The sequence below is a fragment of the Pholcus phalangioides genome, unplaced genomic scaffold, assembly GCF_987345545.1.
Source record: "Pholcus phalangioides strain wild (caught in Gottingen) unplaced genomic scaffold, Ppha-v1.0 ptg000015l_1, whole genome shotgun sequence".
In the NCBI taxonomy this organism is placed as follows: domain Eukaryota; kingdom Metazoa; phylum Arthropoda; class Arachnida; order Araneae; family Pholcidae; genus Pholcus; species Pholcus phalangioides.
Genome location: NW_028301608.1, coordinates 3,554,163 through 3,567,499, shown reverse-complemented (window position 1 = coordinate 3,567,499; position 13,337 = coordinate 3,554,163). Strand labels below are relative to the sequence as shown.

Sequence of the window (13,337 nt, the reverse complement as noted above, 5' to 3'; positions counted from 1 at the left end):
GCAATACTCAAAGGGACCAGAGAAGCATATTGTTATAAATGAAGTATATTAACACTATGAATTAAGATCTGAGTAATATCAGTATTGGGGAAATTAACATTTGTATACTACTTTTAGTAAAGAGCAGGGCTGGGGACAAATCACAAGCAAATCTAGGCACCAGGAAAAAACTTTAAGTGCCAAAAATATTTTACGAGAGAAAAGCAACCTTCTTTTGATTTTTTCAGAACATTAACCTGTTGGCAGATATGTTATAAATTCCAAACATTCTATGCTGCTATCAGCCTACAATTTATCAACTATACAAAGAGAATTTTAGCCACTAATACCAATTTTTCAGTCGTCATGGTGACCCGGTGGAGCCTGGGATCATACCCCTCCCTGGTATAAATATAGAGAGGCTATTGCCTACTATTTCTAAACTGAAAAACTATTGTCGGTTAATACAAGTGTTGCTTCATTTTTTTTACAAACCAATTTCAATTATGATAAATGATGTCATCAATATTCCAGTTTCTTTCCTACTTTTTAATGCCACTAAGAGCTCATAAGATTACTTTTTAAATGACTATCAGAGGCTTTATTTATGAAAGAAGGGGTGCTTTAGCGGTCTTCAGTACAGGGTAATAAAAAAAGTAATTTGTGGTCAAAAACATCAATTTGAAACAGATGGGAGGCAAAATTTGAATATCTGTCAGGCAGAAAAACCATAAATCTGCCCTCCTCTACTATTCCTAAACATATACTTTAACTAGAATTTATAGCATGTGTACTTTTCTCTTTTAATTCATCAGCATATGATGACAATACGAGACTATCTTTACAGCAGGGCTTGACGATGAATCAAAAAAATATATTTATGCACTAGCCAAATAGCTTAAAAGATAAACATAATTCTTTGCTCAAGAGAAATAGTATTAAATACTTTCTTTTTTTTACTTTTTTTTTTGCTAAAAGATACTATTATGAAATCAGAAAATGTTGTGACATCCATAGGCTTCAATTGAACAATTACATAAAGAAAAGTTTGGGTGCCAATACCTATTTTCTAGTCTCCATGGCACCTAGGGTCAAGCCCTGCTTTATAACAATAAGATCAAATGAGCATATTATAAATTAATATGTATGTTCTAGTAAGAATAATAATTTTAGTGTTCTGTATTCACACAACATCACATCAAAATTATGAACTTTTTTGGGAAAGATGGGGAAAAAAAAATCACTTTTTACAATTATTAAAAAAACATACACACACAATTCTCTGACGACAGTAAAAACCATCAAAGGTGAATACTGTGCCAACCCTGGAAAATGCCTAAATAACAAGTGTGTAGAAGTTATTTGCATGGCCCCATTATAGGATACATAAGTGAAGATTTTTTTTGTAAATGAATATACATTAATAGGAAAATATGCACTTTAAAAACATATCTGATTTGCTATTTTGTAGTGATTTTTTAATGCATATTTTCTTATTTTTGTGCATATTTTTGAATTTTGAACTTTTTCAGGATTTCTTAGTGCATATTTTGACATTTTTAAGTGCATATTTCCTTATTTTTAGAGCTTATTTCACCACTTTTTTTAATGCACATAATCTGGGTAGTAGTTTTATTTACATCTAATTTTTCATTAATAATATCATGAATAAATAATTGGCAAAAAATTGCATTACATTTTCTTTCATTTTGTTGCTTGCAAATATCTGGATGAACAAAATTACACTGAGAGTTCATTAGTATGTTGTATTTTCATTCCAGCAATGAGACACGTTCACAAAATTTCCAAAAACCTGATTCTTTACATATTTGATGCAGCGATGGAAGGTGAAAATATTATCGGAGAACGAGAATATTTATTTTTCTTAATATTTAAATGATTAAAATTTTTTTACTAATTTTATTAATATTATGAAATATAATTCAGAGTTTTCATTGCCGGAAACATTAAAAACAAAACAATTTGACATAATCACCTCATAATGGCAACTTTTAGTTTGGAACAGAGTTGGCAAGGTTTTGAACAGTGGGGTAAAAACCACGGTAAATAGTGTGGTTTTTACCATACTGTTAAAACCATTCTGTCCTAAACTGTCCAAAACTACCTATTTATAACTATAAGTGAAAAACTTTACAATTTGATGAAGTAACTTCTATAATGAAATAATAAACTTTATACTATATAAATTATATTATTAATCACACTAAATATAATGAAATTTTGAAATTCGCCACAGTATATTTAAAGAGTTATATGACTGATATCAGGTTATCAAACTATGGGATTGCACTTGGTCTTGAGGTTAAATATTTGATTTATTGAAACAAGATACACAAAAATGGGATAAAAATTCAACATTAAAATTAGAAAAATGCAATAGATATGACTACAGAATGAAATTAAACTTATGATCAAACACTAATAGCCTAATCAAGCTCAGCTGCACCTCTTAACATTCGATAACACATTACTAATTTAGCTGCCCTATCTGAGCCAAGATGATTTCAAAGATTACAAAATTTGAAAATATTCTTTCAACTGATGCATAACTTACGGGGCATGAAAATAAAAAAAAACACGTTAAACAGTCCTTTGATAAGCCTTCTTCTTCCAGTGCTTTTTCTGACTGCTGTCCATCCTGTGATGGGATTGTATACATAGCTTGAATTTATTCAGTGAAATATTGGCTTCTATCCTCATAAGAGCAACAATTCAAATTCAACAAAAATTTTGGGTCTTTTATGATCATGCCGCTGTGGTGGTCGAGTGGTTATAGTGCCGGACTCGTGATGCGAGGATCCGGGTTCGAACCCCACAGTGGTGGTCGGCTGAAGTTGGTTTTCTGTGGTTCCCAACTTCAAGGCGCAAATGCGGGCCGATCTCCCCGTTAAAAAGTCTCGCCACAGAGAGCAACAGTCCTACAACGATAAATCATTCAACCATAACACTTCACTCATAGTTTGTAAAACTGGGGGCAGATGACAGCACTACACATAACAAGCATTACACCGAAAACAAACTTTACGTCAGGTTGCACTACACGTACACGCACATTCCCGCATTTACCGATTCGTTGGGGGGTTCCGCGGGGGGGGGGGTGCATGTGTGGTGTAGCAGTAGTAGGTAGGGGCTCGGGGATCCATGATGTTGTTAAGTCAGCCACCTCGTTGGGCAATTTGCCTGTTGTGGCGTTGTATTTGTATTTGTATTTATAGGCATAATCTGTGTTAGTGAAATTGTGTTCTGTTAGTCATGTGTAGGTGCTACATAGTAACCTCATTTTGTTCAGATATTTTTTTTTGTTATTTCAGTATTTTTAAACTCAAAATTGCGAATGTAAAATAGAAAGTTCACTTAAAAATTGAAAAAAGTTTGAAAAGTCAAAATAGAACAATTTTAATTAAATAAATAATATACCATTAATATTTATTTACATCATTATAATATTATCTAATAGAAAATAATATTTATGTTGAGTTTCACAATAATGCAATGATTGTGAATGTGACTGCATTCCGTCAATATAACATTTTCTAAAGAGAAATGTTCTGCCAGATTCAGCAGGGTTTTGGACCATCACTGTCGTACAATACCTGCTTCACAATCATATGTGAAAAATAAGATGTGAAGTAAAAATAACATTTTTATAAGAAACTAGAAAATTTAAAACAAATTCTATTTAAACAGTTATATGAGTAATATTAATTTACTATCAGATTTATAGCTTAAAACAATCAGTTTGTTGAAACAATTAACTTAAAAAAAAAAAAAGACACCTTTTGAAAGATTTTTGATTTTGTTAGTTTTATATTCTAGTATTTTCTTTTAATATAGCGGTTCCCAACCGGAAGTACGTGAGAGGCCGTTAGGGGGTACGTGAAAAGAAATGGTAATGACGGCCATCCATCTAAAAAAAGAACAAAATAATTAAAAAACATTAAAAATAATTTTTAAAAGTACGTAGAGGTTCTTACTAATATTGTCAGTTGTAATATATTGCCCCCCCCCTACAAAAAAATCTTCTATAATAGAGGGGTTGTGTCCACTGTTAGAGTCTGCCTTCCCCCTCTCACCCCCAACCTATGATCGGGATTCGTGAACTCCTTCCTCTCGGCTCACTTTACTTCTGTGTTTTAGATTTGATTGTTGACACATGCGGGGTTGTGAATAAAAGCAAAGAATTAATTCATGTTGTGTTTAACTTTTGTTGTGGGCGTTTGTATTGAAGCGTGTGCGTTTTATTCCCACAATTTTCTCTGCATCCACTTTTCTACCTATCACCTACTACTCACACGACTTGCGCTATGGATCAGTGGCTAAAAACTAGATCTGTGCGGAAGAGGACTGAAACACCAAAATGAAATACTGTGCACCTGTAAACGTGAAAACATATTTTGAATCTTCCAAAAGTGATTCGACCAAAGCTACAGAGACCTCCCACTACATTAGCTATCGTATTGCGAGACAAGAAAAAAAATCACGCTATTGGTGAAAATATGCTGTCCGATGCATGTTTGAAGAGGGAAGTGCTCTCTTATAATGAGTTCAATATCTCTGTCAAATAATGCAATGTCTCGAAGAATACAAGACATGTCAGACGATGTTGACAGCACAATCATAAGTCATGTTAAAGGTTGTGAATTTTTCTCTATCCAAGTCGACAAAAGTACAGATGTTTTGTGCAATATTCTGCGCTACTTGTAATTGCTAAGTACTTGAAAGAGAACTCGAAGCAAAGCTTTTTTATTTATCACCCATTGAAGGGGTCATACGACTGTCAAAAACTTATTTGAAGCAATTGTGTGATCATTATTTCGTTGAAAAAGAATTCAATGGTCAAAATGCATTGGGCTCACAAGAGATGGAGGAAAGTCCACGGAAGGTTGCTACTCAAGCGATCACGCATGCGTGGCAGAAGTCGCTCCCACAATGAAATGGACTAACTGCTATATTCGCAAACAGATCCTTGCATCGAAACCATAGCCTCCAAATTTGTGAAACGTTCTTGATGAAGCGATCAAGGTTTTCAACTTTGTCAAGGTGAATCCTATCAACTACAAGTTGTTTGAATTGTTGTGGGCAGTGCTGTTTTAACACAATAATTACAAAAATTAGATCCGGTTGGAATCTTCTAGAATGTACTCGGTAGGGTCTCAGAAAAAGCACTTGGCCCAGGGGCCCATGATGTTCTTAAGACGGCCCTGGTTATGGGAAAACAGACATCCTTCACAACGCTTTGCTTTTGTACACCAAAGTTAAGTGGCTGTCCCGGGGTTAAGTCCTGATGTTGCTGGTTGAACTTTGGAACGAGGTAACTCTTTTTTAAGGCAGCGTTTAAAACACTTCATGATTTCTTGTCAAAAGTCAAGCTAAATTTAACAGTCGGCCACTTGGAATTATTAAAATCCTCGTTTGAAAAATATTTTTTAGAGCCAGAAATGGGTGATCGGTCGATATCTAATCCTTTCAAAGAAAACTATTTTCAACCGACTTGATTGTCGATTCCAGAAAAAGATAAATCGCTGAAGCTCTCATCAGATACCCCTCTGAACATCCTCTTCAATGACGGAATGGTGAACCTAGTCAGTTTTTGCGCTTGCCGCGGAGACGAATACATTGAACTTCCTAGAAAAGCCATAATATTTTTGTTGCCGTTTGTTAGCACTGAGCTTGTTGAATAGGCGTTTTCTTCGTATACTTACATAAAAAATAAATATAGAAGCAAATTAAACGCAGCTCCAGATTTGAGTTTGTATTTATCTCTTTTGAGCCTAATTTTTAAAAAACTTTGTGATTCAATACAGTCCCAACCATCATACCGTATATACTCGTGTATAAGCCGACTCGTATATAAGCCGACCCCCACACTTCAGGACCACCAAAACAGCAATAAATTGAAAACCTGTGTATAAGCCGACCCCAAAAAATCCGTGCATTTTAGAGAAAAAAATTACTATATTTTCTTGTAAAAAATGAATAGCTCGCGGAAATTTACAATAGAAAATGATTCAAACTTTTTAGTCCGTTTGTTTCAAGTCACCAAGCTCATGATAATCCATCAGATCATCATAGGGGGGTGCGGCATCTTCGTTTTTATCTTCATCTGGGCTGTCTCATTGCCATTGTCACTTTCAAAGAGGATATCATCTTCAGTTCCGTCCATCGCATTGCTGATGCAACACTTTTTGAAGGATCGGATGATAATTTCGGAGGAAACAGAATCCCATGCCTCATGTACCCATTCGCATACTAGGCCAATGTCAGGTTTCTTGAAGTCACCACTTTTTGTAGTTTATTATCGGAACTCATCCATTCGATATACAAATTCCTCAAATAGTCTTTGAGAGGCTTGTTGATGCTCACATCTAAAGGCTGTACAATCAACGTTAGACACCACCAGCCACAATGATGTTTTCGATTTCTTTGCCTCGGCTTTGACATTATCCGTTCTGTGGGGTTTGAACATATCTCATACCAATAATGCCGGTTTCTCGAACACTGCTACAAAAATTACTACTGATTGCGGGGGTCGATATTTTCTCATCAAAAACTGACCCGAGTATAAGCCGACCCCCCAACTTGGGGAGCAAATTTTTCCACAAAAAAACTCGGCTTATACACGAGTATATACGGTATTAATTTTTTCCCCAAACTTTGTGTTAATTTGTTTGCTTACTTCAAAAATAAAAAAGCTAAATAAAAAAAATATATACCATTTAATTTAATTCAACATGTACCTTTTTTTTAATTTTTCTGAAAACTGTAATGGGTGAAACAGATTGGGGAAAATCTGAGGATTCGGAGTTGGGGGTACGCAAGAAGGAACCGAGCCAGCTGGGGGTACGCGGACTGAAAAAGGTTGTGAACCACTGTTTTAATATGTTAGTATCATGAAAAAAAAAAAACTATAGGTTCCCACATAACATTTTGAAGCTTGCAGGTTTCGGACAGTTTATCCCATGTGTCCTGCCCAAAACCCCAACCCTGGTTTCAGAATATTCTCAGAATTCCTGAGAATATTCTCGATCATAGTGAGAGATTTGTTACGAAAAGTTTTTTTTATCAGGATTTTGAAAAAGAGAACCTTTAGATTTTTAAAAATAAGTTCGAAGCTAAAAATTAAACTAAAGTTGATTGACAAAAAGGAAGCTATTCTTATATAATCACGTTCCTTCTAAGAAGATACAGAACCGTTGTTTTCTTTAATGCGCGCTATACTTAAATTCTTTATCACTCATATTTGTTTGCAAGTTGCGCAATTCAACCACGCTAGTTTCATTTTCTTGCTTTTAAAGTTCAATAGTATAGGCTATAAACTTTGATTTCCCCGTCTTCTTGATGGGGAGAGAGAATATTCCCTACAAGGACTACTAGTATAAACACTACTAAAGAATATTTTTATCAAAAAAAAAATGAATTATTCTTAAATTATTTATCATAGTCCTTCCAGAGAATATTCTTGATTATTAATCTCAATGTGTGTGTGCGTGTGAGAATATTCTCAAGTAAATTATAGATAGTATATATTCTAATATTATACAGTAGACTCACTAATCTGGCACATATCAGACCTGGATGTGCCAGATTACTGAAATCGCTGGATTACTGGAAGTCAATTGAAAAAACCCATTTAAATACTATAAACTTCTATACACAGACATAGTGACAAGTTTTCCTCTTCTATATATAGGCACGAAGAAGACTAGACTAAAAAACACTGGATTACTTGATGGGCCAGATTATAGAGATTCTACTGTATGTTATCATAAATACTCTTGAGAATATTTTCTGAAAGGACTATCATAAATAACTAAAGAATATTCTCCTCAAAAATAATAAGAATATTCTCAAGAATTTTACATCTCTAATTTGATGTGTTCTTTTAACCATATTTCCAATGATTTTTTTGTCTGTCCGTGCAAACATTTAACATGTGGAATAAAATAAATGTTCCCATTGTTTGTCCATGGGATTGAGGTCTTTCGTGGGTCTCAATGAGAAATTCTTGCTAGGTATGAAAGGAACGTTAAACCCAAAATGAAATAGCAAAGATTTAGACAAATGAAATTAGATAGACAAAAATTCTTTGTCGCGCAGACTGATTGGGTCCCTTTCATCTTGGACCTTTTCATTTAATTTTATTCTTTGAGAACAAAATAGCGTTTCAAAATAATTGCTTATCTCAGCATTTGGTTTTTAATTTATCGAGAAATATGTTGATATTTCACTTGATTTTATTCCTCTTGTGGCAAAGTACATGCTGTGTTTTTACATATCAATCCTGACCTATAAAACACATATTACAGACTTATTTATTGTAACATCTCATCTTAAGCAACAGGATATACAATTTCAAAAATACTGTATACACTCATGTGTAAGCTTTTTTTCCCCCTTCAAAATTTTGTTCCAAAATCATTGATTTGGTGGGGGGAGGGGAGGTTGACTTATATACGGATCAGATTTCATTCCCATCATGGCCAGAGACAGATATATGCCTTTGCTGCCTGTGACATAACAAATTTTTTATTTAACCACAATCCTCCCATTTTAATCAGCTAAGATTCTATAAACGAGGTTGCCTCCAAATTCACAAATTTAGATTGCGCCAAGCTTCTGTCCCCTAGGAGAATAAAACTTTGCTCACATCAAACATCTTCAGAATTGTGGAAATTGGAAAATGGCAGCCAAAATAATTTTCACAACATTCAAATACCCTTAAAATACAAAAGTAGTAATGCCAAAAATCAATCAATGCCAATCAAATTCCTTGTGTCAATGTCAATCAGCGTTTAATACCATTTTAGAAACATGTTTCAGGCAAGAAACCATACTTCTTTCCACTGGTACGAGACCGGCTTCTGTTGAAAAGTGAAGCATTTTCTCATCAGATTAGAAATTATTCGACTTTGAAAAATAAAAATAAAAAACGAACAAGCCAAAGATACATATTTGAGTAAAAAGCACCGCAATGAAAAATTTTGAGAGTCAAAGCAGCGCCACTATCTGTGATGTAAAAAAAACCAGCCAATTCGGCTGCAACCTCACCCATGACCTAGCCTTCCAACCTGATGTTCTTTACAGCCTAGTACCCAAATTGTCGCCCTAGGAACCACTTGCCAGTCATCCAAATTTGCTGCCCTGGACTACCACACTTAGCCCTTACGTAAATATATGTCTGGCCATGTCTAACCTCTGTATGAGGCCACAGTTAGAGCTATAATTGGTCAAGTGAAATGTGGTATAAGACCCCTCTCTAAAATTAAAGTAATAACTCATTCATTTCCAAGTTCAAATTTTTAAACTTTCCCTACAAAATGAATAACAAGAGTCCACAGGAGGGGGAGAAGGCGGGCTGCCACCTCCTAGTGTTGATCCCCCCCCCCCTAATATACCTAACACAAACACGTTTTTAGGGGAAAAAATAGTTTCAAAATTTATAATTACCTAGCTATGTGTACAATTCAACACATATTTTCAATTGAATTTATGCATATAAACCATAACAAAACATTCAACTATTATAAGAAACCTAGAATGATAGTATACACAATTATAATGCATGTTGAAATATGAATCGAATTTTCACACACACGCACATCAATGCGATAATTATAATTTCACGATTATCCCGGGAATTATCATGTATTCGATCGGTTCCAAATTAACCGAAACGAAATAAAATAATCAGCCTATTTTAAAATGTTTATTATGCTACAGAGGTGGGTGGAGGGAATGTGGAGTGGGGGGGGGGTTATCCCATGTCGCCATACTTCCCAGGTAGTAGCAACACACACACTGGAATTATTTTTTGATTGTATGCGTGGGATACAATCAATGAACGACGATTACAAGGTACAATAAATTATTGGATGACAATTCATTTACCTTCAGGATGTTCAGATGATTAATCTCGGCGATGGACTTCTCCATACTTGATTTCGTGCATCCAAAAAACAAATTCGCCATCATAATCTCTTCTGCACACACACACACACACTTCTTTTCTTTACTTCACTTTTCGTTGCCAATACGAGATCAACAAAATCTGAGCAACCGACACTCCTCCGCGTTCACAACATTCTTGACACGGAAGTTTCGAAACGCATATGACGATACCATATTTCATCTTGAAACGGGGAATCTAAAAATGAACAGAATACAGGACGTAGTCCACTTGAGATTGCCGCTTGCGGGCTAGACAGAAGGGCGGGCTTGGCCGCCCGCCCTTCTTCGTTTCTTGTCTACTTTTAATGACCACTCATTCCTCGAATTTTCCGCCCAAGACTCGCGCGCGCGGTTAGTCCTCTCCTGTGCCTCTAATTAAGTCACAGGTGGAACTCACGTTAGCACACTTTCTCACCCACTCCCTGTCTGACCTAGCTCATCACTCGCGTTAGGTCACTCCTTTAACTATTCACATGTTTTCACACGCTGTAGGTCACTCTTTTGGTTATTCACATGTTTTCACACGCTGTAGGTCACTCTTTTGGTTATTCACATTGTCACGCACTTTCTAGGTCACTCATTCCTGACCCCTGGTTCCTCACTCCTTAGTTCACTTCTTTAGATATTCATGTTTGCTCACATACTCACAAACGCTGTAGGTCACTCGCATGCTAGGTCCCTCAATCTCTGACCTGGTTCCTCACTCTCTAGGTCACTCCTTTAGATATTCACATGCTTACACACGCTGTAGGTCACTCTTTTGATCACTCGCACGCTTGCACAAGCTGTAGGTCGCTCGCATTCTTACCCACGGCCGGCTCAAATCAATTCGACTGTGTTGAGTAAGCCGTGGCTTACTTTCTAGGTTAGTGGTTCAAAACCTTCGGAAGCCCGCGGCCCTGTTGATTTCATTTTCGTGATTGGGAATCCCGGTCATACATGCGATTAATGAGGATTAATCGATTAATTACCGGACCGTTGCTCGGTGGTTGAGACACTATTCTAGGTTATTCACTGACCTGGTCCCTCACTCAAGGGTTGCAACTGGGGGGGGGGGAAAGAGCCAACTTCACCCTTTAACTGCTCCTTCCACATCGCACGGGGGCGCCAAAATGAATGCTTGTCCCCACTGACGAAGTATCTAGTTGCAGCCCTGCCTCACTCTCTAGCAGTGCTGTCTTAACGCATGGGCCAACCCGGACAAGGCCCGGGGAGGGGAGAGGGGGGGGGCCCTCTCACAAAAATGAGAACCGGTTCAAATTTTCGGCGCATGATACTCTTAAGATGGCCTTACTCTCTAGGTCACTCACTGACCTCGTTCCTCACTCTCTAAGTCACTCCTTTAGTCATTGACTTATTTTTACACGCTGTAGGTTAGGGGTCTTCAACCCGTGGTCCGCCATCGATTGACGCAATATCATTCAAAAAAAGTGTAAAACGAAGATTTGGACAAAAAAAAAAGTCACCCAGCTTCATATAGACTTATAACAAGGACAGGCTGATCAGTTTACAGTATTTAGCTTCTTAATAAGGCCTTTAACAAAAAAGAAACCACACCATACACATCACCATAAATAACTTCGAGTACATCCCATTCTCCATGAGTTGAAGAAAGCAGAAATGAACGGAATTTCCATGGTATCCTCTCGAACATTTTGGAAATTATTATCAAAAGGCAGTTTGTGAAGTGGATAGACGAGAATAATGTATTGTCGGATAATCAGCATGGGTTCAGGAAGGGGAAGTCATGTGTAACTAACCTCCTTGGGCTTCTATGATCCCATGACTAAGGCTTTGGGCAAGAGCAAAAATGTAGATGTTGTTTACCTTGATTTCCAGAAGGCATTCGATCGGGTCCAACATGGTAAACTCTTGAAGTGTTTATACGAGATTGGAATTGGGGGCAACTTTCTGAATTGGATAGAATCGTTGTTAAGAGATAGGTCGCAACGAGTTATGGTGAACGGGGAATTCTCTGGTTGGACAGGCGTCACAAGTGGAGTTCCTCAAGGAAGTGTCCTTGGCCCCCATACTTTTTTCACTTTTTATCGATAAACTCGATCAGGGTATCGATGGGATAACTAGCAAATTCACAGATGACATGAATGGAGGCTAATCGGGGGCTGAGCTAATGGGGGTAATCGGGAATCAAAGCGATAGGGAGTTGCTCCAGACCAATTTAAACAGGATTGCAGCATGGGCAAATGAATGGAGCCTGACGTTTAGCGTTGATAAGTGCATGATAGCTCATTTTGGTTCGAGCAATCCACGGTTCTCTTACGAGTTGAATAGTGTCACTATCCCGGATGCAACTAGGGTCACCGATTTGGGAATTCTCATTGACGTCCGGCTTAGGTTTTCTGAACATTGTTCAGCGGTGGTCAAAAAAGCAAATAGAATGCTTGGTCTCATTTTCAAGGTGGTCTTTTTCGAGACTTAGTTCGTCCTGGACTGGAGTATGCTGTGAGGTTTTGGAGACCATACCTACAGAGGCACATAGACTTGGTTGAAGGGGTGCAGAGAAGAGCTACACGTGTCCTTATTGGAACACGGGGCTTGAGTTTTGAAGAGAGACTTCACTTTTTGAATATGTTTACATTGGATGAACGCAGATGTCGAAGAGATATGATCGAAGTGGTCAAAATTTTCAATGCGATGGATAGAATGGACTATGAACTTTTAGTACACCGCCAATCGACTACTTTTACAAGGGGACATCAGTATCGATTGGTAAGGGACAATGCAAGGTCATGGTGTCGCAGGGAATTTTTCTCTAATAGGGTTGTCAATAAATGGAATAGCTTACCCCCGGAGGTAGTAAATTGTAACACAATTGACAAGTTTAAAAAGAAATGCGATAAACATGTTGGGGTAAATCGAGAAGCTATTCATACTTAGAATAAGACAACCATAAGTATTCTTTATGGGCATTGTATAATATTTTATCATGTGTATATATTGTTTATAATGTTTCTAATTACATTTTTAATTGGGTTGCTTTATTTTTGAAATATATGACATCCATATTTGTTTGGCATCTTTTTCTCAGCCACCTCGCTGGGCATTTTGCCTGTTGTGGTGTTGTATTTGTATTTGGTATCGTAGTTCTCGGATACATGGTTGGGAAAGGAGCAGATGAAGGTGTGCATCTTGATTAGTTGGAAGAAGGATTTGTACAATATTGGTACAGTTAGTTTACTTCTTTTTTTTTTGTCTTTGAAGCCAAAACAAGCCAAACTGATCTGAAGCCTTTTATTCTTTAAATGAGTGCACGATGGCAAACCGTGACAGCAAAAAAAAGGAAAGTTGAGGAAAAAGTGAGATTTTTTCCAAGAAAAGTTGGTCATCCCTTTATTATTTCGTCGAACACAAGGCTAAAGCAGTTTGTC

General features: G+C 36.8%; 1 protein-coding gene across 1 annotated transcript in view; it reads right to left on the bottom strand.

Annotated features, from left to right (window-relative positions):
- LOC149075267 (uncharacterized) overlaps positions 1-9,996 on the bottom strand; it is a 61,587-nt gene extending 51,591 nt beyond the window's left edge. The window contains exon 1 of the mRNA XM_089242587.1: positions 9,889-9,996. Within this exon, the coding sequence (XP_089098713.1) occupies positions 9,889-9,972 (84 nt within the window). The 5' untranslated portion in view covers positions 9,973-9,996. The remainder of the gene's footprint in view (positions 1-9,888) is intronic.
- Positions 9,997-13,337: the final 3,341 nt, after the last annotated feature.